The sequence below is a fragment of the Notolabrus celidotus genome, chromosome 10 (genome assembly GCF_009762535.1).
Source record: "Notolabrus celidotus isolate fNotCel1 chromosome 10, fNotCel1.pri, whole genome shotgun sequence".
Classification (NCBI taxonomy): Eukaryota; Metazoa; Chordata; class Actinopteri; order Labriformes; family Labridae; genus Notolabrus; species Notolabrus celidotus.
Window position 1 is genome coordinate 16928449 of NC_048281.1, and position 24663 is coordinate 16953111.

At 39.7% G+C, this 24663-nt stretch overlaps 1 protein-coding gene across 1 annotated transcript in view; it reads left to right on the forward strand.

Moving 5' to 3' along the window:
* LOC117819735 (potassium voltage-gated channel subfamily H member 7-like) overlaps window positions 1-24257 on the forward strand; it is a 58924-nt gene extending 34667 nt beyond the window's left edge. The window contains exons 7-15 of the mRNA XM_034693168.1: window positions 483-882; window positions 1117-1316; window positions 4996-5248; window positions 9281-9486; window positions 9574-9658; window positions 9831-9992; window positions 12766-12922; window positions 16229-16409; window positions 18908-24257. Of these exons, the coding sequence (XP_034549059.1) occupies window positions 483-882; window positions 1117-1316; window positions 4996-5248; window positions 9281-9486; window positions 9574-9658; window positions 9831-9992; window positions 12766-12922; window positions 16229-16409; window positions 18908-19225 (1962 nt within the window). The 3' untranslated portion in view covers window positions 19226-24257. The remainder of the gene's footprint in view (window positions 1-482; window positions 883-1116; window positions 1317-4995; window positions 5249-9280; window positions 9487-9573; window positions 9659-9830; window positions 9993-12765; window positions 12923-16228; window positions 16410-18907) is intronic.
* The last annotated feature ends 406 nt before the right edge of the window (window positions 24258-24663 follow it).

A 24663-nucleotide genomic window follows, 5' to 3' on the forward strand; every position in this document is an offset into this window, starting at 1 on the left:
AGGCAGATTAATGACAATGCTAATGGAAATGGTTTTTAGTGTTGCTAAATCCTTTCTTGATGACACAGAAGCAGCAACAAAGTCCCAGGGACCCCCTGAATGATACAGCCTGAATAAATGAAGATTTATGTGTGGGCTGCCGCTGTCTCCACTTCTGTGTTTGTTTGCTTTCAGCCGAAGTACTCTGCAGATTAGCCAAGAGAGGAATTTGTCTTCTTCTACTGTTAGAGGAACCCATTGCCTCTGTTTGTGAATGGTCTCTTGATATTAGACACAGTGGGAGAGTTGCGTTAAAGAAATGGAGATTATTAAATGACAGATAGGATAGTTTCTCTATTAAGGAATTACATGACAAATAAATTGTTGTCGTCAAATACTCATTATTTATAGATGGAGTTATCAGTTTAGTTAATCTGATGTACATTAACTTTGAAGTATTTCCACCTTTGCTGATAAATCTCTAAACTCTTTATTTTGTTTAGACCACCACTCTGATTGGCCTGTTGAAGACCGCTCGGCTCCTGCGATTGGTCCGTGTAGCCAGAAAGCTGGACCGCTACTCTGAGTACGGCGCTGCTGTACTCATGCTCCTCATGTGCATCTTTGCCCTCATCGCCCACTGGCTGGCCTGTATATGGTACGCCATCGGAAATGTAGAGAAGCCCTACCTGGAGCACAAGATTGGCTGGCTGGACAATCTGGGCGTGTCCATAGGAAAGAGATACAACTACAGCGATCCAAGCTCTGGTCCCTCTATTAAAGACAAGTACGTCACAGCACTTTACTTCACCTTCAGTAGTCTGACCAGCGTGGGCTTTGGAAATGTTTCCCCAAACACCAACTCAGAGAAGATCTTTTCCATCTGCGTCATGCTGATTGGCTGTGAGTATGTTATGGTCCTTTTTTATGTCTTTCACTTCATCCTGGCACAGTCTTTGAAATGTTTTAAAGCTTTAACTTCTTTTCATCGGATCCCAGACGACAGATTGTTTGTGCTCACGTAGGGATTCGTTCAAATTCATTCAAGTTAGCCGTGTGTCTCTGGGGATCAAATCAATAGACATGAAAATCAGTCTGTATTTTTTTTTTACTGATGTATCATCGTCTGTGTTTCAGCCCTCATGTACGCCAGTATTTTTGGAAACGTCTCAGCCATCATCCAGAGGCTGTACTCGGGTACGGCCCGCTATCATGCTCAGATGTTACGGGTCAAGGAGTTCATACGCTTCCACCAGATCCCAAACCCACTGAGGCAGAGGCTGGAGGAGTACTTCCAACACTCATGGACCTACACCAACGGCATTGATATGAACACGGTAAAAAGAAATCTCCCCGTCCATCTGCTACAGTACCTTGAAAGGATACCCAATATATTTCACTGATCCTATGCTATGATCATGCAAATACAAAATTCTAAAAAGAACTCTCTCTTCCTTGTCTGCTTTCCTCTGGATTAACACCTCTACGTTGGTAAGAGCAGGAGGTACAAATCTTTATTTCTTGGCGTTTTTGTGGGTGATGGGTCACTGTTTCAGCACTATTTCAGTGACTAAAGACATTTTGAAGTTTCTTTCACTTTTGCATGGTGTCTGTGTGAATTACTGCCCTGATATTGCTGGATATTGTCTTGTTTCCACACCATCTGAAACTTCAAAATAATTCCATCAATAACATCCTTTTGCAAAAATAACCATATTTCTTATCCCGAACAGTATTTACATCCTGTTTTTTTAAAATGTCTATGTTTAAGTAAATTGATTTTCATTGTGTGAGAGTGTAGCAGTGATGTATCCTAAGGATTTGTTTTACAGATGTCGATAGAAAACTCCCTCCCAAATTTCATTTCATTTGAAACAAGAAACAGAGGTCAAATGTTTGGACTCGGTGGAAAAAAGTATACACTAAAGATGTATAGAGCATAAAAAATGTGGTTATTATAGATGGTAACGTCTGTTTTTTGCTCTAACAGCAGAACTGTATTGACTTCTGAAAAGTGGGATTATTTAATAGTGTAAATTTTGTGTCCAGACGTTTGAAAACCAAATTTTGAACACAAAGTAGATTACAGCACTTATCTGTAAAGGGAGTGTGTCCCGAATGACAGAACACAACTGTCACTCACAACTACAGAGCCAGTGGAGGGGGATGAAAGATGTAGAGACACAGCGATCCTCCAGAACAGAATGGCTTATAATTAGGCCAAGTTAACCAACAACAGAGGCAGTTCTGTTGCAAATTTTAAGATAAGGGTTATAAATGCAGCAGAAACACTTCACAACTGTTAAGCAGTCAAGAGGTATGGTGTTTGAAAATGAAGAGCCCACCTGAAAATTCAAGAACAGTAGAAGGAAACCTTACCGTCCTCCTCAACATGGTCTCATTAGGTTGAGAGATTGACAGCAAAGTGTGTGAGTATTTTTCTGAAAAACAGGACAGCACCCAGCTGAAAGCCTCAGAGATTTGCATATAGGCTACATATGATTGTTTTTAACTAAAGCAGACGGTCTTATAACAAATTAGTTACAGGCTATTTTCATTTCTATGGTATTTATAGTAAATACAAGAACCACTAGCGCTTATTTTACACATGTCATTACAATTTGATTGAATTTAAATATAAAACTTGAGATACTGAAAACACAACTTTATTTGAAAGCTATTACTTTCCCCAGCCAAAAATGTATATACACCACCGTTCAAAAGTTTGGGGTCACTTAGAAATGTCCTTATTTTTGAAAGAAAAGCACTTTTTTTTTTCAATGAAGATAACATTAAATTAATTAGAAATACTCTCTATACATTGTTAATGTGGTAAATGACTATTCTAGCTGCAAACGTCTGGTTTTTAATGGATTTTCTACAAAGGTGTATAGAGGCTCATTTCCAGCAACCATCGCTCCAGTGTTCTAATGGTACATTGTGTTTGCTTATCGCGTTAGAAAGCTAATGGATGATTAGAAACATCTTGAAAACCCTTGTGTAGTTACGTTAGCACAGCTGAAAACGGTTTTGCTGGTTAGAGAAGCTATAAAACTGGCCTTTCTTTGAGCTAGTTGAGTATCTGGAGCATCACATTTGTGGGTTCGATTATACTCTCAAAATGGCCAGAAAAAGAGAACTTTCATATGAAACTCCACAGTCTATTCTTGTTCTTAGAAATGAAGGCTATTCCATGCGAGAAATTGCCAAGAAACTGAACATTTCCTACAACGATGTGTACTACTCCCTTCAGAGAACAGCACAAACAGGCTGTAACCAGAGTAGAAAGAGAAGTGGGAGGCCCCGGTGCACAACTGAACAAGAAGACAAGTACAGTAGAGTCTCTAGTTTGAGAAATAGACACCACACAGGTCCTGAACTGGCAGCTTCATTAAATGGTACCTGCAAAATGCCAGTGTCAACATCTACAGCGAAGAGGTGACTCCGGGATGCTGGCCTTCTAGGCAGAGTGGCAAAGAAAAGACCATATCTGAGATATATAATAAAAGGCCAATAGTTGGCCAATAAAAGGAAAAGATTAATATGGGCAAAAAGACACAGACATTGGACAGAGGAAGATTGGAAAAAAGTGTTATGGACAGACGAATCGAAGTTTCAGGTGTTTGGATCACACAGAAGAACATTAGTGAGACGCAGAACAAGTGAAAAGATGCTGGAAGAGTGCCTGATGCCATCTGTTAAGCATGATGGAGGTAATGTGATGGTCTGGGGATGCTTTGGTGCTGGTAAAGTGGGAGATTTGTAAAAAAAAAAAAGGGATTTTGAATAATGAAGGCTATCACTCAACTTTGCAACGCCATGCCATACCCTGTGGACAGCGCTTGATTTGAGCCAATTTCCTCCTACAACAGGACAATGACCCAAAGCACACCTCCAGATTATGCAAGAACTATTTAGGGAAGAAGCAGGCAGCTGGTATTCTGTCTGTAATGGAGTGGACAGTGCAGTCACCAGATCTCAACCCCATTGAACTTGTGTGAGCAGCTTGACCGTATGGTACGCAAGAAGTGTCCATCAAGCCAATCCAACTTGTGGGAGGTGCTTCAGGAAGCGTGGGATGAAATGTCTTCAGATTCCCTCAACAAATAAACAGCTAGAATGCCAAAGGTCTGCAATGCTGTAATTGTTGCAAAGGGAGCATTCTATGATGAAAGAAAAGTTTGAAGGACAAAATTATTATTTCAACTAAAAATCATTATTTCTAACATTCTCAATGTCTTGACTATATTTTCTATTAATTTTGTAACTCATTTGATGAATAAAAGTGTGAGTTTTCATGAAAAACACAAAATTGTCTGGGTGACCCCAAACTTTTGAACGGTAGTGTACATATAAACAAGATTTGGTCTTTGAAAAGTATTTCTCCAAAACTATATCTTAAAAATAGGGTGTCGTCTTATAATTAGTGTTGTCTTTAGTTTGGTTTGGTTACACAGTAATACGTGCTTTGCTTTTGGGAGGATGCATACAACAAAAAATTCTGGATTGAATTCTTGGCTATAAAAGTGATTTCTTTGATGCTTGCATTTATCACACAATGCACTCTCTCCTCACTCCAATATTACTTTTGAAGCAAGTTAAAACGGAGAAAGAGACTGAGCCAAAACTGCAGGTCTTGTGTTGTGTGTTTTGCTCAGAGGGTGGTCACTTAAATCCAAGCAGCAGTTATTTTTAAATTCTGTCTCTGTTTTTAAAACCGCACAAATTCAGCAATTATTTCACTTAGTTTGAATTCCACTGAATGCTTGAATAAGAAAGTTCACAATGCCTGTCCCATTACATTTGTGCCTTTTCTTTGCAGCATTAAATATGTCATGCATATGGATCTGACCGCCCTCACCTCTGTGCTGTTGTCAAGCTAAATCATAACTTCCCATAACAAAGAGTCTTCTACAAATGATTTGCTCACATCCTCTGTTAGCTTAATGCATCTCCTTTGAGGAAATCAAAGCAGCATGTTGTGTATTCTCCTCACGGATTCTGTCTGCATCACAGGTGTTAAAAGGTTTTCCTGAGTGCCTGCAGGCGGATATCTGCCTTCACCTCAACAAAAGTCTTCTGCACAGCTGCAAAGCTTTTGAAGGAGCCACCAAAGGCTGCCTGAGGGCGCTGGCCATGCGCTTCAGAACCACTCACGCCCCTCCTGGAGACACTCTGGTCCACAGTGGAGACGTGCTCACCGCTTTGTACTTCCTGTCCCGTGGCTCTATTGAGATCCTGAAAGACGACATTGTGGTAGCCATCCTGGGTAAATACAAACCCTTGTTGATCACGTCTCCTTTGAGCTGAGATTGATTGTTCTTTGTGTGACCTTTTACCACTGTCCATCATCAGTACCATGGATGTATTGGTGGACTGTAGTCCTGAGAAACCTTCATCTTTCATACAAAGGTGTGGAACAGTAAAAGTCACTTCCCTGATGTATAGAAAATCTCACAGCTGATTGTGTGGTGAATGTCAGCGTTAAACCTGGTGAGACAAAAACACATTCTACTTCTTTTGGTGAAATCTGATCCTAAAAAAGGGAGAGGCTGGATAAAAGTGACATTACTCTGTCAAAGTCTTTCATATTTTGAGTTTAAATCTATCATCAGCCATTTGTACATTTTTACTCAAAGAGGAAAAAACTAGCATTAAAGTCAAGAACATTGGAATTCAAGGCAAATGATCAAATTGATGAAACTGTAAATCTTAATTTTCCTGTTTTTGCATAAACATGTGCATGCGCAGCATTTCTTCAGCTCACAAACGCTCGGTGCCTGTAAACTGGTTTCTAATGTTGACTTTTTGATAAGGTTTTTAATTATGTAGGTTGCTCTGATTTATTGAAACATTTGAATTATTTATTCAGCCGACCTCATCTGCAGAGGATTCTTGATATATTTTCCTCAGCGTGAGGAGATGCTGCTGTGATTAGCTCAGAAAAGGGTAGGAAGTGCGAATTCCCATTGGACACATTACTTGAACATGGTAACACTGACAAAGAGGCTCAGCGTGACTTGTGTGCACATCAAGGTATTAACTGTTATAATGTGGGTACAATTTTCACGTCATTACAGCAGCTAAACCACATCATGTTCACACATTTTGACAAGAATGACGAGGTGTGCCTGCTGTCTCCCAGTCCTGTCCTCTGGGCAACGCTGCTGTTCATGTGGCAGGTTTGAGACGCTGACATTTCTATTAAGTGGCTCCGTGAAATGCTGTTTGGCAATTTTAAAGAGCACGGTGAAATAACTGCCACTTTTTTGACAGCACAGAGAAATGAGTTAAAGCTGTAAACTAAGGATTTTTAAAAAGGGCAGTAAAAGTAGAACGGGCTAAAACAATCAGCAGCTCTGCATGGGAAATGACATTTCGCCTTGTTTATATAGCAGTAGTGAATATTCACAACTGTTACTCTTTGAATAATGAGTATTCATCTTTCTCTTCATGGGTGAACCACAACCAGGTGCTGCAGGCCAAGCCTGGATTAAACTTGCCATTTTTCATGAGATGAATGTTCTCAAAGCTGCACCTGACAGAATGAGGTTTAAGCTTAGCAAAAGCTGCTGCATCACACAAAACACATTATTAGCTAACGTGCTGGAGAGTCACTGATCTCATAGATCAGCCCATTTGTGATGAAGTACAAATATAAAGCTCAGTCAGCATCAGTCCCCCAATTAGTATGTAAAAACCAGTAGATGTGTTATTACTCGGGGAGGGAAGAGTACTGAAATATACTCTTCAAGTGAAAATACAGTTACCTTGAAATTGACCTTGAATCTATTGAGAGTACTTACAAGAAATCTTCTTACTACCTCTATCCTGTTGAAGTTATTGAATATTTTTTTAGCATCTTTCTTTAGTATTGCACTTTGTAGATGGTCCCTTGTGCACTTCAGTCACAGCTAGCTGTGTATAGCGGTCAGAGTACATTGTACTGGTTGAAAATTGGGTTCTGGCTTGCTCTGCCTTTTGATGGTTGAACAGAGGTGTCAGATTTGTAAAAGCAAGACCTGGGAAATAAGTGAACATATTTCCAACTATCTTGTTGTGATTTTAGCGCTAGTGTTTGCGTTCTTCTCCTTAGCTACATATTAGCAAAATTGTGAGCATCAGCAAATCATCTGACAGTCACACAGCTGATGAACGCTTATTTCTTTTTTTGGCATTATACATGATTTTGTTTTTTCAGTGATGGATGCAATGAAAAATGTAGCCACACTATGATAAATACTAGAGCACAAACTGTGGGGGGACTGTGATGTACCGCAACGAAAAAAACTAATTCAGCCAAATGGTAGTGTCTGTCAGAGGCACACAGTCCTGGAATAAACTACCAGTGCACATTAGGGAGCTTGAGAACTACTGTACCTTTAAAAAAAACAGTTAAACATTAAAAACAAACCAGTCAGGCACACATGAATAATCTGTTCTCACTTGATGCCCGTTCCCGGGGGCTTTGACCTCACCTTCCATCCTGTTTTTATAATGTCACAAACGTTTTGTATGTAAAACCTGTTTGTAAGTCAGCTCGTGTGTCCTGTTAACTGTTCTGTGACATCCTGTAGTTTTAAAACTTTATGTTTTATGTGAGAACATGCCTTAGGACTACGGACGAAATTTAGCTATTGTGCTAATTCTGTCATATTTACATTGAGGCACACTGTTGAAATGTTGATTAATGTGCATTCTCCTAATCCAATAAACTCAAATTAAATTAAATTAAATTAAATTAAATACTTCCCACATAAAAAAAAATACGTAGAAGTCAATATATTGATTTTAAAAACTACTTAAAAAAATAAAAGTACACATACAAGCTACTTAATTACAGTGATCCAAGTAAATGTAATTTGTTACTTTCCAACACTGTTTTTTCAATAGTGCTAAAGTATTCAGTAAAGCCATTGGAAATACAAATCCACATTATAGAGTCTTGTGTACATAAAAGTAGGCATGTTATGGTACATAAAAGAGTCCAGTCTAAATTGGAAGTATTGTCTTTTACATTTTTGTAAGCAACTCTATTATTGGGTTTGAAACGGATGTGGTTAATCATAGATTTTTACTAGAATTATCAATAAAGTTGTCGTCCGTATGGCAGTGGGTGTTTAATGTTCACCCCAACTGCCTATTTTTGGCTGGTGTGTGTTTAGCAATGCCAGAGGAGTTAAGTTTTGTAATAGTTTACCACTAACTAACACTACACACCATCATTTAGCATTGTATTCACAGCTATGAAAATAAACAAGCTAATACTGAATGTCTGTTAACTGCTAACTCTAATAAGGATAGCGAGGTCTTATATGTGACTCATCTTTAGTGACCAAATAATATAAACAATTCAAACATGCTGTAAAGGTCTGCAGGTCTTGAGACCTAGTCTACACAGCAAAATTAGCTGTTTTTCAGCTAGGCTTTCAAACACTTCTGAGCCTTTATTTTCACTCAGATTTATGTGAATGCTTAATGAGGCTCACATGCATTTCTCCTACTTGAAGTGAGATTTCTGAAGGCTTTAAACCACCATCCAGGCTAATCCAAATCCTTATGCTGAAAGCTGTACGTGGGGGAGAGATTCACCGCTCAGTGTGAAGCTGTCCTCTGTGGCAGAAAGGTGTCCGCCGCTCGCTGTGATAGGCGCAATGACTGCCAACATATTATATCCTTTCCTTCTGAACCCCTGCTTTCAGTGTTGGAATTTGTTGAACCCCAGAGCCAACAAAGTGATGTTTTTTCATCATGGCCTTTAGACCAGACCGCTTGAAGAAACTCTTTAATTCCCCAGTTTGGACACCAAGCTTGTGGAAGATTTCCCAGATGTTAGAAGAAAATCTAGCTTCATTACATAGTAGCCATTATCAACACAAATTTCCAGCTTTGAAGTGTACAACAAGTGGTGTCAATCATAGTCAAACCCTCCTTTTCCGGGCACATCAAAGTTGCTTTGAGTTAGCAGCTATTCCTCAGTGTAAATAATGGATCAAAGACAGAAAGACAACTGATGCACAGGCCTTGGGAGAACATCTACACAGGCGGGAAAGGCTGTTTGATTTTAACTCTCCACAAAAACAAACACGTCTGGTGCCCTTAAGCGTGAGCCCGAGCTAGTCAAGTCCCCCATGAAAACATGACACAGATTCTTCTATAGCACTCATGATTACTTGTATAAGTCGAGGAACGTAAAGTTGACATTTTTCTTATCCCAGCGCGAGAAGATTTACTATCTGTGTGTGTGTGTGTGTGTGTTTGTGTGTGTGTGTGTGTGTGTGTGTGTGTGTGTTGATAACAGGAAAGAATGACATCTTTGGAGAGATGATTCATCTATTGGCCAAACCAGGGAAATCGAATGCTGACGTGCGAGCACTCAGTTACTGCGACCTGAGCACCATTCAGAGAGAGGATCTGCTGGAGGTGCTGGACATGTACCCAGAGTTTGCTGACTGCTTCTTCAACAACCTGGAGCTTACCTTCAACCTCAGAGATGATTCTGCTAAGGTAGACAATAATTTGAATCTTCTGGCAATACAAAATTCATTAACACTGACCTCTGATCAATAGATACTAATGTTCATATTGTTGTAGCCGTCAAATTCAGACTGTGATTCAGACGACGAGGGCTCTAAGAGCGTAAAACGAAGGATCTCCTTTACACCAGATCCAGCTAAAGGTAAGAAGAAACAAATCTGCTCTTCTCCACCACAGCCCTCCTTTGCATGCGTTAGGATTGTAAATGTGCTCTTTGTTATTTTTCCCCAAGAGGTGCTCACTGAGAACATCTTTCCCCTAAGGCCTACACTACACTGTTATTCCACTGACTGCTGTTTATTGCCGTTCTACAGGGGAAAACAAGGAGGTGGTTGAAGACATGGGAGGGAACAGGGAGTCTAACTTGTGCCTAAAGAGATCTTCAGAAGTCCTTGGTCCTTGTCCGCCCAGTCCTGCAGTCCTGGACTCAAATCTTATTGTGAGAGACAGCATGGAGAGGAGGCCGTCTTTTGAAGGTGATACACTGTGTGGTGTTGATGAATTATAGGTGTCATGTGGATATCAGTCCCTCCAGGAAGTTGCGATTTCGCGATCGCAACTATCAACGCAAATTCAACATATCAGTGTGATTTTTGCGTGGCCTTGCAATTTTATACAATCACAGCAACTTTCCTGCAAATTTGACCAATTACCTTAATCTCAGCCCCTGTACGTCATCGGTTTCGTCATCAATTTCACTTCCTTGGAACATAAACGTAAGTCCTCACTTGATCGATACTTTGCAACAGCAAAACACGCACAGAGAACGGGTGAAAAGAGAGGACAGCAGGCAGGACAAGTGACAATGACAAAGTTGTTATTTATAGATACTAGAGTTATTATTAGAGGGGCTCAGTGTTTGCTTGGTCTCTACCTGCAGCAGGTGTGCTTTATGAACCAGCTCTCCCCGCCTCCATGCATCTGTCTCGTGACACAACCGGGGGACATCTGTTTAATATTTAATGATTGACGTTGTTGCCGCCACTACTGTAAAAAGCTCCAGGTCTACAGCTTGATTTATTCCAGTTTGGTGATACATCAGACACATTTAATAAGTTTTGATCAACTCATAGTCATCAAAGATGCAGATGCATTTCAGAGTGCCGTGAACTGACAGTCTGTCCAGTGCGCCCTTCACTGCAGGTACATTCAAGGACCGTCGTAAATGTGCAATACAGTCCTTTCATGACATTTTTCTGTGAATGAAGAGAATCAAGATACATTCCCAGAAGTCACATCAAGAATGATTTCTAAAAACAACTGTAATTTAGCATATTTACTTGCCCATGAGATGTTATTTGGGGAAAAAAGCAACAACAAAAAAATCGCAACTCTCACCGCAATTTTTACAAAAATCCTGGAGGGACTGGGATATAATGTTAAAAGAACGCCTAAAGAAGCATTCTTGGTGGGAAGCCAGGGAAGGATCATAGCAAAGGAGGTTTAAATCTTCCGACTTTACGGCTTGATTGGAGTAAAAGATGTAAGGGTGAAAAGGCCAGTCTTTCTTGTAAACACTGCACAGAGGTTTATTGCTCTGTGAAATACCTCTGGAGTGAATCGTAGAGTTAAACACATTTGCAAGTAATCAATAGAGAACATACTCTTTGGATGTTTTTCCTGAAATGTTAGTCCTTGATCATGTTCCCATCTTTGTCTCGAGACAAAGGCCACAGTAATAAATTCTTATTAAGAAGAAAATCTGAAAAAAATGCAAGGGGTGAATTTATTCACAGTAATACTTTTGTGCAATCAATATCCTTTTATCTTCAGATTCACTTGAAGCAAGGCGTTACCTCACAAAGGAGGTTTTATTGAAAGTCTATTGCAATATATAGCATTCATATTCTATTTTCTTTCTGTGTCTCATTGTACATATTACAATCAGCCGAAATACTGACCTATTTTTTTTACAATTAAGACAGGCAGGAGCAACAACCAGAAACAGAATGCAGATAGAGGAAATTCCACCTTTATAATCTCTTTTCTTTTTCCCTGAGGATTCGGGCTCAGAGATCTTAAATAGACAGCAATTACTGTCCATGATAATCTCTGACAAAAAGAAAAATCCCCAGATTTTGTATGGGCACAGCTTGTTCCACTGACAAGACTCAGAGGCCAAGTCCTACAAGACAGACAATTGGAGAAACAAAAAACAATTGACGGACTGAAGCTGTTGTTTATTTCTGAATGCTGAGAGGATACAGACGTAAATGACCCTTTAAAATGACATATAAGTAAGTGTCAAAATATTTTACTACAGCTCAAAAGTAGATTTTTTATGAGGTGGACAAAGTTGAATCCTATGTTTTGGTTTTAATTTGAAGGCCGTTCCACTGACCTGGCTTTAAAACCAGATGTACTGTAAGTTGTTCAAGCACTTAAGTTAATGAAAACACCACTGTTTAAGAGGGAACTTTAAATTAATCATTGATGAATAAAAACAAATTTAGTGTTTATAGAAAATTAAAAGATGAAGTTATATGAAATTTGATAACCTGCACATATGGGGAAAACAATTGGTCTGCAGTGAATAATAATTGGCAGTATTTCTTAAGACCCATGTTATTCTTAAGAACCCTCTTTTTAACAATATGCATCTAATGGACTGCTCATTACCTTTATACACTCTGAAAAGAGGGATGTATAGTTATAAATGTTAACTTTTAACATGTCAGGACTCTGCTTAGCAAGTTCACCATCCAGAATCAAAGGCAGAGAAGCTCTGAGTGAAATCATTAGTAAATAAAAAAAGGAGACCAATATAGGAACTGCTAATCTTTTATGCAAAGAAGTGTGGTCATAACCGCTGAGCAATTTAATTTTAACGGATTATTTACAACAGACATTAAGATAACATGAGGGCAAAGGTAAGTGCCATGCATGCTGAAGGAACACACACCATCCAGTCAGCATTCATGGTGATATAAGGCCACCTGCACAGTCTGCTTCAGCAGATAGTGTAACCACAGAGCTACTTACCATTTCTGTGTTTAAATCACAAAAGAGGCTCTACTTGTATCAGTGGAGTGCAAGCCGAACACTAGCAGGTGCTCATGAGAGATAACACTAGGGTTAGTTTGCTGCTGGAAAACATTGCATTAATGATTCTCCCAGTACAAGGGCTTGATAAATGATAACAGTGGAGCTACGCACTGCTCTCCTGCAGAGATTAATTACATTCTATTTTTTCTTGTTTAGTGATGACGTTGGTCTGACCCACATGTGTGTTGCCTTTGGTCTCTCCAGATCTGTGCTGTGATAAATGGGCCTGTAAGAAACCTACAGACTTCCTGGATGAGTCAGCACACTTCCAGGACCTTAGGGAGGATGATAATTCTGCCAGCGATATCATGTACGGAGAGGTGGAACAACGCTTAGGTCAGCTTCAGGACCACCTTAACAGGTACACATCTTTATGGTCTGAATACAAGAGGTTGATCATCATTCACCTTTCACCAGAAGCAGAATCATTTTACCACTTTATAAACGAGTGTTTCTGCTTTATGGAAATACTTCTCTAATTCTCAAAGGTTTCATTGTGCTTCACTTGTTTTATTTTTGTCTTGGCATTATCACTTGAGCCTGATTACGTGTGTCAGATGGACACAGTGGTTGATTTTGCAGCATAACAGGCTGTTCTTAGATGCCTACTGATAATAACTGCTGTGAGGACACTGTGTAAATTCTTAGGAGACTTAGTTAGTTTTTTCTTAAAGTCATCTTCTTACAGCCATATAAAGTGCAGCATGTTTATCACTGGAAACACATACATACTTTTGTTGTAACAGTACAAAAACATGGTGTCAAAGCAGTTCTTTTCTAGGGTGGTTTGGTCTATTGTTCCAAGACGCATACATCATCGTTAGGTGATACTGATGTATTTTAAAATTGGTTTGCTATTTTCTAAATTCTTGTAATGAAATAATATATGTCTGACTTGTTTTTTAGTTGTTTGTTTGTTATTTTAAGTCCTTATGGATTTCACAAACTCTGCTAAGAAACCAATCATGTGAGGCAAAATCTCGGCTTGATACAAAAATAAAGACATGCACAGGACAATTCTAATGTCATAGTGTTGCTTTGAAAAGAGAATAATTTATTCAATAATTAACTTCCTGTGGCTTTGCTGAAGATTTAAAGGTGACATATCATGCAAAATTGACTTTTTAATGGTTCTCTACCTGAAATATGTTTCCCTGGCATGTCTACAAATCCCCCGAAAATGAAAAAAATCCATTCTGCCCCTGTTTTGATTTCTCCACCTTTCTGTAAATGTGTGTGAAACGAGCCGTTTCAGTTTTCAGTGTTTTTCATACGTCGCAACGACATCCGGTCTGTAATGGAAGTCAGAGCTCGGAGCTCGTTCAGCCCATAGACTGTATAAAATACAACTCAACTCCTCCTCCGTTTTTCATTCCCTGCACACGTGTGCTAACAAGGAGCTTAGGAGGGAGACATGCTAGTTGTAGTCTGTCTTAATAAACACAAAGGTCGGTTTTACTCCCCACGTCTGCAGATTTGAAGATGTAGTGGAGGAATTTTATTTTTCATGGAAAAGTGCTAGTGCTAGTTAGCATAGCCACATAGCTACATGTTCGTAGCTGTGTATCAAGACACACGTCGACATGCTGACAAATAAAACAACAAGAAACACAAAATCTGTGACCAATCGTTCAGAAAGGTCCTGCTGCAGGCGCCTCTCTGTCAGGATCAGATTCTGGATCAGATTCAGAGGGTTGAAGTAACGCGGGTCTGTGAGCAGCCGTGTATATTCAGCCAACATGTAAACATTAGGTCAACGTGCTGGAGAGCCGAGGCCGCATCCACTTCCTGAGGGGGCGTGGTCAGAGAGTTCATTCTCATTTAAAGGCACAGACACAGAAAACAGCCTGTTCTGAGCAGGGCTGAAAAAAAGGGGTTTACAGGCATGCCAAAATCTGATTTCAAAGTGTTTTTTTTGATCAATAAACTTTAAAGACATGTTTTGGGGACCTCTTAGAGCAATATATTTTGATGAAAAGGACCATAATATGTCACCTTTAAAATAATCTGAATCAGAGTTTTTAATACTACCTAATGGAGGAGACACATTTTGAACTATATGTAACGAGTTAAATGTTATTACAGGGTTGCCTAATTGCTTAGTCACTTCAAAATAGCTTCACAAATCTAAATTTAATGTGAAAACAACAACATGTTCTGATGTTGGGCCTGACGCTACAGCAGTGTACAGTAGGATTGGGTGCCCCTTAGTCACATATTTCTAAATCTTAATGAACTAGCCAATTCATTACTAGCCTTTCTTACATATAAGAAGTTGCAGGGGCTGTGTCCATGACTGCATAGAAAAAGTTAGACATAGAGTACTGCATAGAAAAAGAAGCATACATATCGGCCATTCTAGCAGGCCATTATAAAATTGTAAAGTCGCCTTATTAGATGCCACATTCTGACAAATTAACCCAATTAAGTTTGATCCTACCGTTAAATCAGTTGTTGACTCAATGATTATGGAGTGCTAGATTTTTAGTTGTCACCTCCCACACTGCTGAAAGTAAGCTATACCTCAACAGCCTTCACTGGTTATATGTATCTCAGTTGCCAACATAATGAGTGGGTGGAGGAAGGGAAGTAGCTGGTGGAATTATTGGTTGAACTCAGTGTGGAAACAAAAGCCACTCTCAAGCTTACTTAACTGTAATCTAAACAATATATATGAAAGTGTAACTTTCAGGATTAATACATTTCATTTAGTTCTTATTTTCTGTCGCAGAGATCCACATTTGGCATTTTTTTAACGACACCTGCAGCCAGCAGGCCACCTGAAACAGACCCACAAATGAACAGCAGGTGGTATTTTTAGCTGGAATTATCACAGAGAAGGACAGGCAGCATCAGTGTGCCTGAAATACTGGACTCGCTCGTTTATTTTTTTCCCTAAATTAGACATTTTATTCACTGCACTCTACCTGACCTTGCTTTTTTTCCTCTAATGCTTGCTGGCTTCAGGATGAGCAGCACATTTGTGTCAGTTTTATCCTTCTTTTTTTGTGGATTTGACTAGTTTGGAAGGATATGACAAAAGGAAAGAAAAAGCTGGTGTCAGATTCTAGCAATCTCCACAAATCTGTAGGTATAGCCAAGAAGAATTCACTGTGCTCCTGCAATGATGTCTGTTGTTTGACTGCTTTTTTCCCTATTCAGTCATTAGTCATGGCTCGGTAAACAAATGCTGCCTTGTTGCAATAGAATAGCAAAGTAAACCAGCATTATAAATCTGATATGGTCTGTTTACATTTAATAGGGCTCTGGGTGATTAAAAGGTTACTCAGCGTCACCCCATTTTGCCTAAAAATAGAGCCTGGATAAAATCTGGTCATTATTAGATTGACCAAACGGGTGTGATATAGTCATTTCCACAGTAAATGCTGATTTCACACTTCCCACACAAAGCTCATTATCACTCCTAGCCGGGGAAGCATCTTCCGTCTACTCGTCTGGCAGGATGTGTTTCCACATCTTTGCCGCCTCTTAATTTATTCACAGAGGAGCACAAGCTCCATCTAGTGCTCAGCGAAGTACAACTGAGTGTTTTTTTCCCCATCAGCACATGATTACGCTCGTCACAATTATGAGTTTATTACATCTCCTCTGTGATTATCCCCCAGGCTGTCTTTCCAACTTTTTTTTTCTCTGTTTTCATTTTGAGGCTGGAGTCTCAGCTGGTGTCAGACATGCAGACCATCCTTCAGCTGCTGCAAAGACAGCCAACACTTGGACCTCCAGCATACAGCACTGTGACAGCCAGTCCAGACTATCACAGACCTGCAGTGAAGGTGCAGCCAGTCGCTCTGACTGCAAGCCATTTCTTCAGCCATACAGGAACTCAAGTAAGGAAGCTCTGCCCACCCCAACAAACAACGTTATTTTTACTACATGCAGTACTATATGAAATGCATCAGCTGGGCTTTACGGTAACCAATCAGAAGCTCATCAAGTCATCACTATTCAAAGACACAATGAAACAGTCTCTACAGTCCAACAATGTCCCACTGTTGCACAATGCTGTGCTCCCAGCTGCTTCTCTCTGATACTACTGAGTGTTTTGATGGATTGGTTTGTCTGCCACATTGTAGGCAGAGAGAGTCCAGACAATTACAGGGAAGAATCTGAGCCACTGTCGCGTTTCACTGTGACTGACACTTGTCACAACAAGGGAGTCAGAACTGGCTAAAACACATAGTATCATCTTCGTTTGCAAATGGTGTTGAGCTCAATTTTAAAACAGCTGTCTCTAATCGTTGTGTGTGTGTTTTAGTTGGCAGTTATAACCTTACATACCCTTGAATTTTGAACCTTACATGCCCCCACACTGGTGATAGCTTTAGCCCTAGGCATGTTGTGTTCAAGTCCTCTTTCCGTCCTTTTCTTGTTAACACAGAATAATAATAATAATAATACATTTTATTTATAAAGCGCTTTTCTAAAAACTCAAAGACGCTGCACAAAGGATAAAAACATCATATAAAACAACAGAATAATAAAAACATGAATAAAATACATTCAAAAGCAATCATACGTTAAAAGCAATTCTAAACACGTGGGTTTTGGTGAGTGATTTGAAGGTGGACAGGTTGGGGCAGTTTCGAATGTTAAGTGGTAAGGCGTTCCAGAGGGTGGGGGCGGCGACAGAGAAAGCTCTGTCCCCCAAGGTTTGGTGCTTGGTGTCAGGTGGTAGGGAGAGGAGGTGGGCGTTGGAGGATCGGAGGTTACGGGAGGGGGTGTGGTGATGGAGCAGGTCGGTGAGGTAAGAGGGGGCCTGGTTATGGAGGGCTTTGTGGGTGAGAAGGAGGATTTTGAAATGTATGCGCTGTTTGATAGGGAGCCAGTGGAGGTTTTGGAGGACAGGGGTGATATGGTCACGGGAGCGGGTGTGGGTGAGCAGGCGGGCGGCAGAGTTCTGGATGTAATGTAGTTTGTTGAGTTGTTTTGAAGGAAGGCCATAGAAGATGCTGAATCAATCAAACGCCTTGACAACATTTCTTCAAACGCGATACAAATGTCGCCATGGACTCCAGAAACTTGTGGTCACAAATCAAAGGTGACAGTGGCTTCATTATTTTGACATCATAAGCTAATTATGATAACCAATAGTTTTCAAATAGATTACAAATATGAAAAGATAAGGTTAAAGGTCAGCCCTCACTTTGAATGCATAGCTCAACCACATAAGACAAGATTAGAAAGGGCGACTGTTACCATAATAAGCATTTGGTGGGGGTGCTGGTGGCCTAGCGGTCTAAGCACCCCACATACAGAGGCTACAGTCCTTGTTGCAAAGGTCGCCAGTTCGACTCCCAGCCACAACCATTGCCTGCATGTCTTCACTCTCTACTCCCCACATTTCCTGTCTTTCTTCAGCTGTCCTATCAAATAAACACAAGGCAAAATAAAATAAAATAAAATAAGCATTTGGTTAAATACCAAATCAACTACTGTGATGATTCTGATGATCTTCTCAGCTGAATTCAGTTTTTCAAACATACATAATTTGTTATACGTCACATTCTCTCATGTCAAACTTTTTATTCAGTCAAATCAGTCAAAATTCTGAAAATATAAAAGGTGTTGTTATTTTCCTTGCAACACAACAGCACAATGGCTGGTTGGTGATGACCACAAACTGTAGAGTATAACAAGATGACAGCTACTCTAAAGTGAAGCCAAACATTTGGAGCTACCCCTGTTGCCTGACTGCACCAGCCAACCTTCTTCATGTTAACAGATGGGACATCGACAACTTTGAGATCAAATAATGTTTTCTCCAACAAGGCTTCTGTTGTTATAGTTAGTTCGTATCATGCCAATACATCTCTGAATGTTAATTTTTCTGACAAGTTGAGTTGTAATTTGTGATTTTTAATGATATAAAAAGAACTACAACACCATCAGCTTGACAGCTTTGTTGACAACTGTGGCCCCTACTGTGTAGACCAGATTAGCAGAGTAGAGGAGGAACAGCCAGCTGCTACGTAACAAACACTGACAAAAGAGTCAATTTACTTTCTATGACTGTAAGCGTTTACTTCAAACTAACACGTGAAGCTGTTCTGAAGTAGACGGTACTGACCTAAGGGATTTTAGCGAAAGGGGCAGGGTGTCAACACGGTGGCTCCACCAGCTGATCCTGACTGTGCAGACTGTGGCTCCAAATGTGCTAAATATCAGTGCATGTCACATGGGTATCTTGACTTCACTTCAGGTGTACACAGATTGTCCATCTTTATATGTAGTTGGCCTGCAACATTAGCAATGGTAATTTTGATTTATAAAAAAAATTGGTTAACAAGCTGCTAACTTATATATATTCTGCTGCTCTTCCTCTTAGGGCCCGAACCTCAAACTGGAGAGAGGCATTCAGGAATCCAAAGACTCTGTGTCGAGCTTGGCCAGTGTGAATGCATCCATGGAGGACAGCCTTACAGCATTGCTTGTACAAAGACATACAGAGCCACAACAACAGCAGCAGCAGCAGCAGCAGCAGCAACAACAAATCACAGGACATCAACAGCCTGCACTGCTCCTTCTTCCAACTGAAACCTCTTCCAACTCCTCCTTCTCTTCCTCTCCATCCCCCTCTGACTCCCAACTCAACGCTGCTGGACTCCATAGACCCATCTCAGACCCGGAGTGCTCCAGACCGTAAACCCTCCAGCAGCACATTGTTCTAATATCTAGGTTGTAATGCTGTAATTACTAAGTAGCAGCTTCTTTTCAGCATGCTGGTACAGACTTCTGTATTGTTAGTTTGCATTGTCTTGGTAATAGAAATAAGAAGGTTTTTTTCATTATGCATGTGGATAAAATACTGTTCACTGCAGCTAACAGTGAGATAACGGACTGTTTTCTGCAGTAACCAGTGTAATAACAATAGTTACATATTGTAACAGTAGCTCTATCAACACAAAGGCCCTTTGTTGGATTTAACAGCCTCTTAACTCAATTCTACCCTTTCTGTAGGGATACTGATTTAAGGGATGCATCTTGTTGGGATAGAATTAGCACAACACCTAAATAACTCTCTGTTTCCCCCAGGCTTTTTACTCCGATGGACTCTGATGGGGCTCTGTATCTTCTCTTTTAAACCTGTTGCAACATTTTATGCTCCAAAAGCTAGGGATGCATCAATCCTCGTTTTTAGATCCCGATACCGATATTAATACCTTTGTATCTGCCGATACCGATACTAGCCGATCCGATCCTTGTATTGATTTAACAATCTCTATTCCTTAATGTGAGGATAGAATCATGTTTTGGCAACTTCAGGCTTTGCTGACTTGATGGTGAACTGTACCTGGGTTCCAAGTACTTAATTTCAAGGATCCGGAACAATTTAATCCAATAACCTGTCTGCTTCTCACACTTTGAATCCATGTATAGAAGGTTTCTTCCTTCTTTGCAGTGGGCTACAGCTGACCTAAACTTCTTCCTTTGGGCTTCCATTTTAATTTTCAGCTCGACTACCATCTGTTGAAACATTACCGCTGCATATGTTGCAAGTTTCCGGCGGAGTTGTTAGCAAAAGAAGTGTGACATGCACCTAAACTACAGAACCTCTGTAGTTATCCTCCATCATGCTCCATCGGGCAAAAATTCACAGACCGTCCGGCACTGATGACGTAGGAGACCCACATGGGTGTTGTAAACACAGAAAAGCATGGAACTGAGATGAATAGATCTGCCACATGGATCGGCACTATATATCGGCCCTTTGTCACTGATATCCGATCTAGCTTTTTGAGTCCGATCTAGCCGATACCCGATACCAGGATTGGGTTGGTGCATCCCTACCAAAAGCCCTGACAACCATCAGTCAATTGATTGTCATTTAAATATCAACAAACACAACAAAAGTTATTGTGCATAAAAAGCAGGTCTAGACCGAGCTGTATGTATTATCATTTGGACCTAAAATGACACAACATGAGCAGGCACTTGGCAACAGTAGCAAAGAGAAACTTCCTTTTAACAGGCAGAAACCTCAAGCAGAACCAGACTCAGTGGTGGACAACAATCTGCAGTGACCTTGCCTATCAGAAAGATGTCCCCTTCCATCCATCATGACTTGTTCAGCAAGAGGAACTGGCCGACCTACCTCACACTGGACAAGTTCCAATGTCCAGTGCCCAAGGAATCAGTACAATATATCATATGGTTTCTTACTGGTGCCAGCTACAGAGCTATGACAGGCTCCCCAACTTTAAAGAGGATGTTATCTCAAACTAGGACGTGCATACATAGGAAGACTCAAGTGCTCAGAAACATCCTCAGAGAAGGTACCTGTTGGATTTGAGCATTCTCAGCAAGACTCCCAAGAAGAGATCAAAGCCATGGATGGACTTTTGGCAAAGAAAGACTTTCAAAGCCAACCTTATCTGGTTTTCCGACAGAGGTGAGGGTGACCGCAGCGCCATCCCAGAGAATGCTTCCCAAGAGCAGATAGAAATGTATCGCCAGACAGACAATGTGACATCGAACCAATGCATCATTATCAGTACTCCTGTGCAGGAAGGCATTAAAAAGCCAGACAAATAGGTCACCCACCTGTTTGTATCAATGCATCAGAGTAGTAAGGCCACCTTATAGAAAAGATAAATTAAGATTTTGAGATCAAAGTTGTAAATTCATGAGAATAAACTGAAATTTAAAGAAAACTGTTGAAATTTAAGAAAATTAGGACATAATATAACAAGAATGAAGTCGTACAATATGAGATAAAAGTAATCTTATTAAGCTATGGTTAGTCTTCATGTTATATGAAGAGACAAATCAGAAGAGTCGTCTGCAGCTGCCTGCACTCAAATGGAGCCTCCTGTGAAAATATACTTCAAATTTAATAAAAAACTAAAAACTTGATCTTTCAAAACATCAGTACCACATTGTCATAAGGATTTGGATTCTGATTGCGCAAGAAACTGAGTCTGTTCTGAAGAAGCACAGGCTACTTATTAGCCTGTGCACACTTCTGCAACCGCTGTTTGTCCTCAAGCTGTTGAGTTTAACTTCACAAGATGATTCACAGTCCTCGTTTTAGCGCAGGGATTTGGCTGGTCTTTTGATACTCCTTCTTTCTCATTAAATCACTCGTACGTTTAGACTTTCATCTCATAAATGTACAATTTAAATCTCATAAATTTGAGACTTTACTCTGAAAATCTCCCTCTCTCTTTTTCCTCTTATTTCTTGTTTTTCCCTGAAGTGGCCCTAATCCTATTAAAGAGTAACAAAGACCTGGCGTGACCCTAATCAAACTTTTGAATGTATTTTTCTTACTTTAACAGCAGTTATTACTTAGACAGAACCCTGCAAAATAGCAATAATTCAATACCGATACGTTTATCTGAAATATCTGTGGTATGGCCTTAAATGCAGCACCTGGTAGCAGCAAGTATGCTAGCCAGTGTGTTAATATGACATAAAATATCATTAATGTACTAAAGTGGCAAAAATGTACTTGTGTCTTCACCAAGCGGCAACCTCCGGTCTCAAACTATGAAGCCCATACTGAAGTGTTATAAACTGCAGCTCATCGAGAATCCGCTTGAGGCTGGCTGCAGAAACACCGGAAACCACATAGACATGAATGGGAAAAAGACGATCTTTGCAGCATTAATAAACATGTTTACAGCCTGGTTCAAAAAACAGCTTGGCTCTACATAACTAAATTCTCTATCGGCACACACTGTACGGGGGGTTGAATTTTATTTCTAACGCGACGGTTCAGAAGATATTAAGATTAACAGTTTTTGCCCAAATAAGGACATGACTGACTTGACTCCCGGACGGGAACACATAGCTGTTGGCTAGGATGCTTAAACCCCACCTCTTTACGTCACACTCTGCCTGGTTGAGTTCCGCATTTCCAATATGGCTGCCGCCGTCGATTGGCTTCAAAACAGCGCTCAGGAACAGATGGGTGACATCACGGATACTACATCCATTATTTATACAGTACATGGTCTTCACCAAAACATTACAAACCATAGCAATTAATATAATAATTAATAAATATAGAAGTGCTACCACTTGCAACTATTGCCTAAAGGTGTGAAGACAAATTGATTTATGGTCATTTTTAATGCCATGATAGTAAAAAAAAACAACAACTATGTGATGCTAGCAGATAGTAGAGTAGTCAAACCTAGCTATTCTATTGTCATTAATAACAGTATAAGTATATCATCAATTTAAAGTTGTTCTTATTTTTATCTGCATTAAAGAAAAGAAAATGATTAAATGCTGGAAATATAATTTCAGGATATTTAAAAGGTCAAAGTCTCTTTTTGGCAAACAGAACAATATCAGGGGCTAGCTAAGATAACTGCTTATTTTAGTTTAGCTTTGTGTGCTGATCCAGGTTATACAGATATGACAGGAGAATTATCAAGTCCATGCATAGTTAAAAGTAAACTGCCATTAAAACAATAATAATGATATGATGTTTTTACCACACTGGTATCAGAGTGGTAATCAGAAATGACCGATACTCATGTTTAGGAATTTGAATCTGTATCTGGGAAGGAAAATTAGTCTTGTCACATCTCTAAGGTCAAGCCTCTGTCCTTCCCTCCACCCCCCCACCCCCCCTGTGTTCGGAGGCAGTGAAGAAAATGATTACACAGCCATTCTTTCTCCAGTCCCTGGAATATTTGCATGGCACCTGACTCTGAGGCAGTGACAAGGACATGGGTTGAAACACAAGGTGAATTTCCACCTCTGGGATGGAGGATTTTGACTTGTACCGGCCACATCAACACCTTCAACAGATATTGCTGATCGTGGTCATTACTGCAAGAGCCTGTTAGAGTTCAAAGCCTGAGCGAAAAATATACAGACTCTTCGAATTAGAGGGTCTGAGCCTGCATATGAACACACTGTACAAACTTTTTTCTGCAGCTGTTATTGTAATACAGCATTATTACAAAGGTGTAAGAACACTTTTCTTATCCTTAGTTTTAAGCCTGTCATCTCTGAAGTGTGACTCAGGGGTTATGGACAATTGCACTGCAATAGTACAGTATTATGTATACTGTAGTGTTTTTTTTTTGTTTTTGATAATGTGCATTATTACTGCAGTCACTGATGTGCACCTACTGTACCAAGTTAAGCCAATAGAACACACCATACATGCTTGCCCGAGCAGATAGCTTATTCCCAAGCTTCGCCTCTGACAAACAGGTATGATGTAAGTATTTCTACAAGGCAGTGCATGCGTTTTATATCTATATATTTACTGTTTTGCACTGCTTATGAGCCCAAAGTAGCACATAATAAAATAAAATGATGTCAGCATACTTATCTCTGTTTAGGATGCACTTAAAGGGTGTGTTGGGGCTAGGGTGTAGGTGGGATGGGGTAGTACTTGCGCATAAACAGACCTACAGGGGGTCCTGTGCCTATACAACCAATCCAAATGCTAATTTAGCATCTTCATGTAATACTAACCATATCATAAACAAATTATATTGTTTCCCTGTACTGTTTGGTGGCAATGTACATTAACGAAAAAATGTTGTTAGAAAATTGTTAGAAAAGAAATACTGCACATCATATTGCCATATGTAAAAAAAAATGTATTTTTTTTAACTGAGTAAATTATAAGATAAACTCTTTAGAAACAGTACTACATATGTTTGTTTTGAAGCTGTCGGAGCAATAAATAAAAAAATTGGAGTCCCTTTCTTGTTATCCCTTTTTTAATTCAAAATGAATGGAGATTAATGTAATGCTATAATAATAAAGGATACCTGTGCACAGCTAGAGACAGATAGATATGAATTAACCAGATAGATAGATAGATAGATAGATAGATAGATAGATAGATAGATAGATAGATAGATAGATAGATAGATAGATAGATGGATAGATAGATAGATATTTTTTCTCTTTTTCTTCTTTTTAATTGTCCAACGGTAGACTGAATAATGTACTGTAGTATGAATTGAGAGAATAATATGGTATTCCCATAAAGGAAAGGGGATTTTCATTTGGCCATATAAGGAGTAATATCAGTAAAATAGCATATTTTATACCAAATTTTGAGACAAAATTTCAGTGCACATTAGTTATCATCTGGAAGAGAAG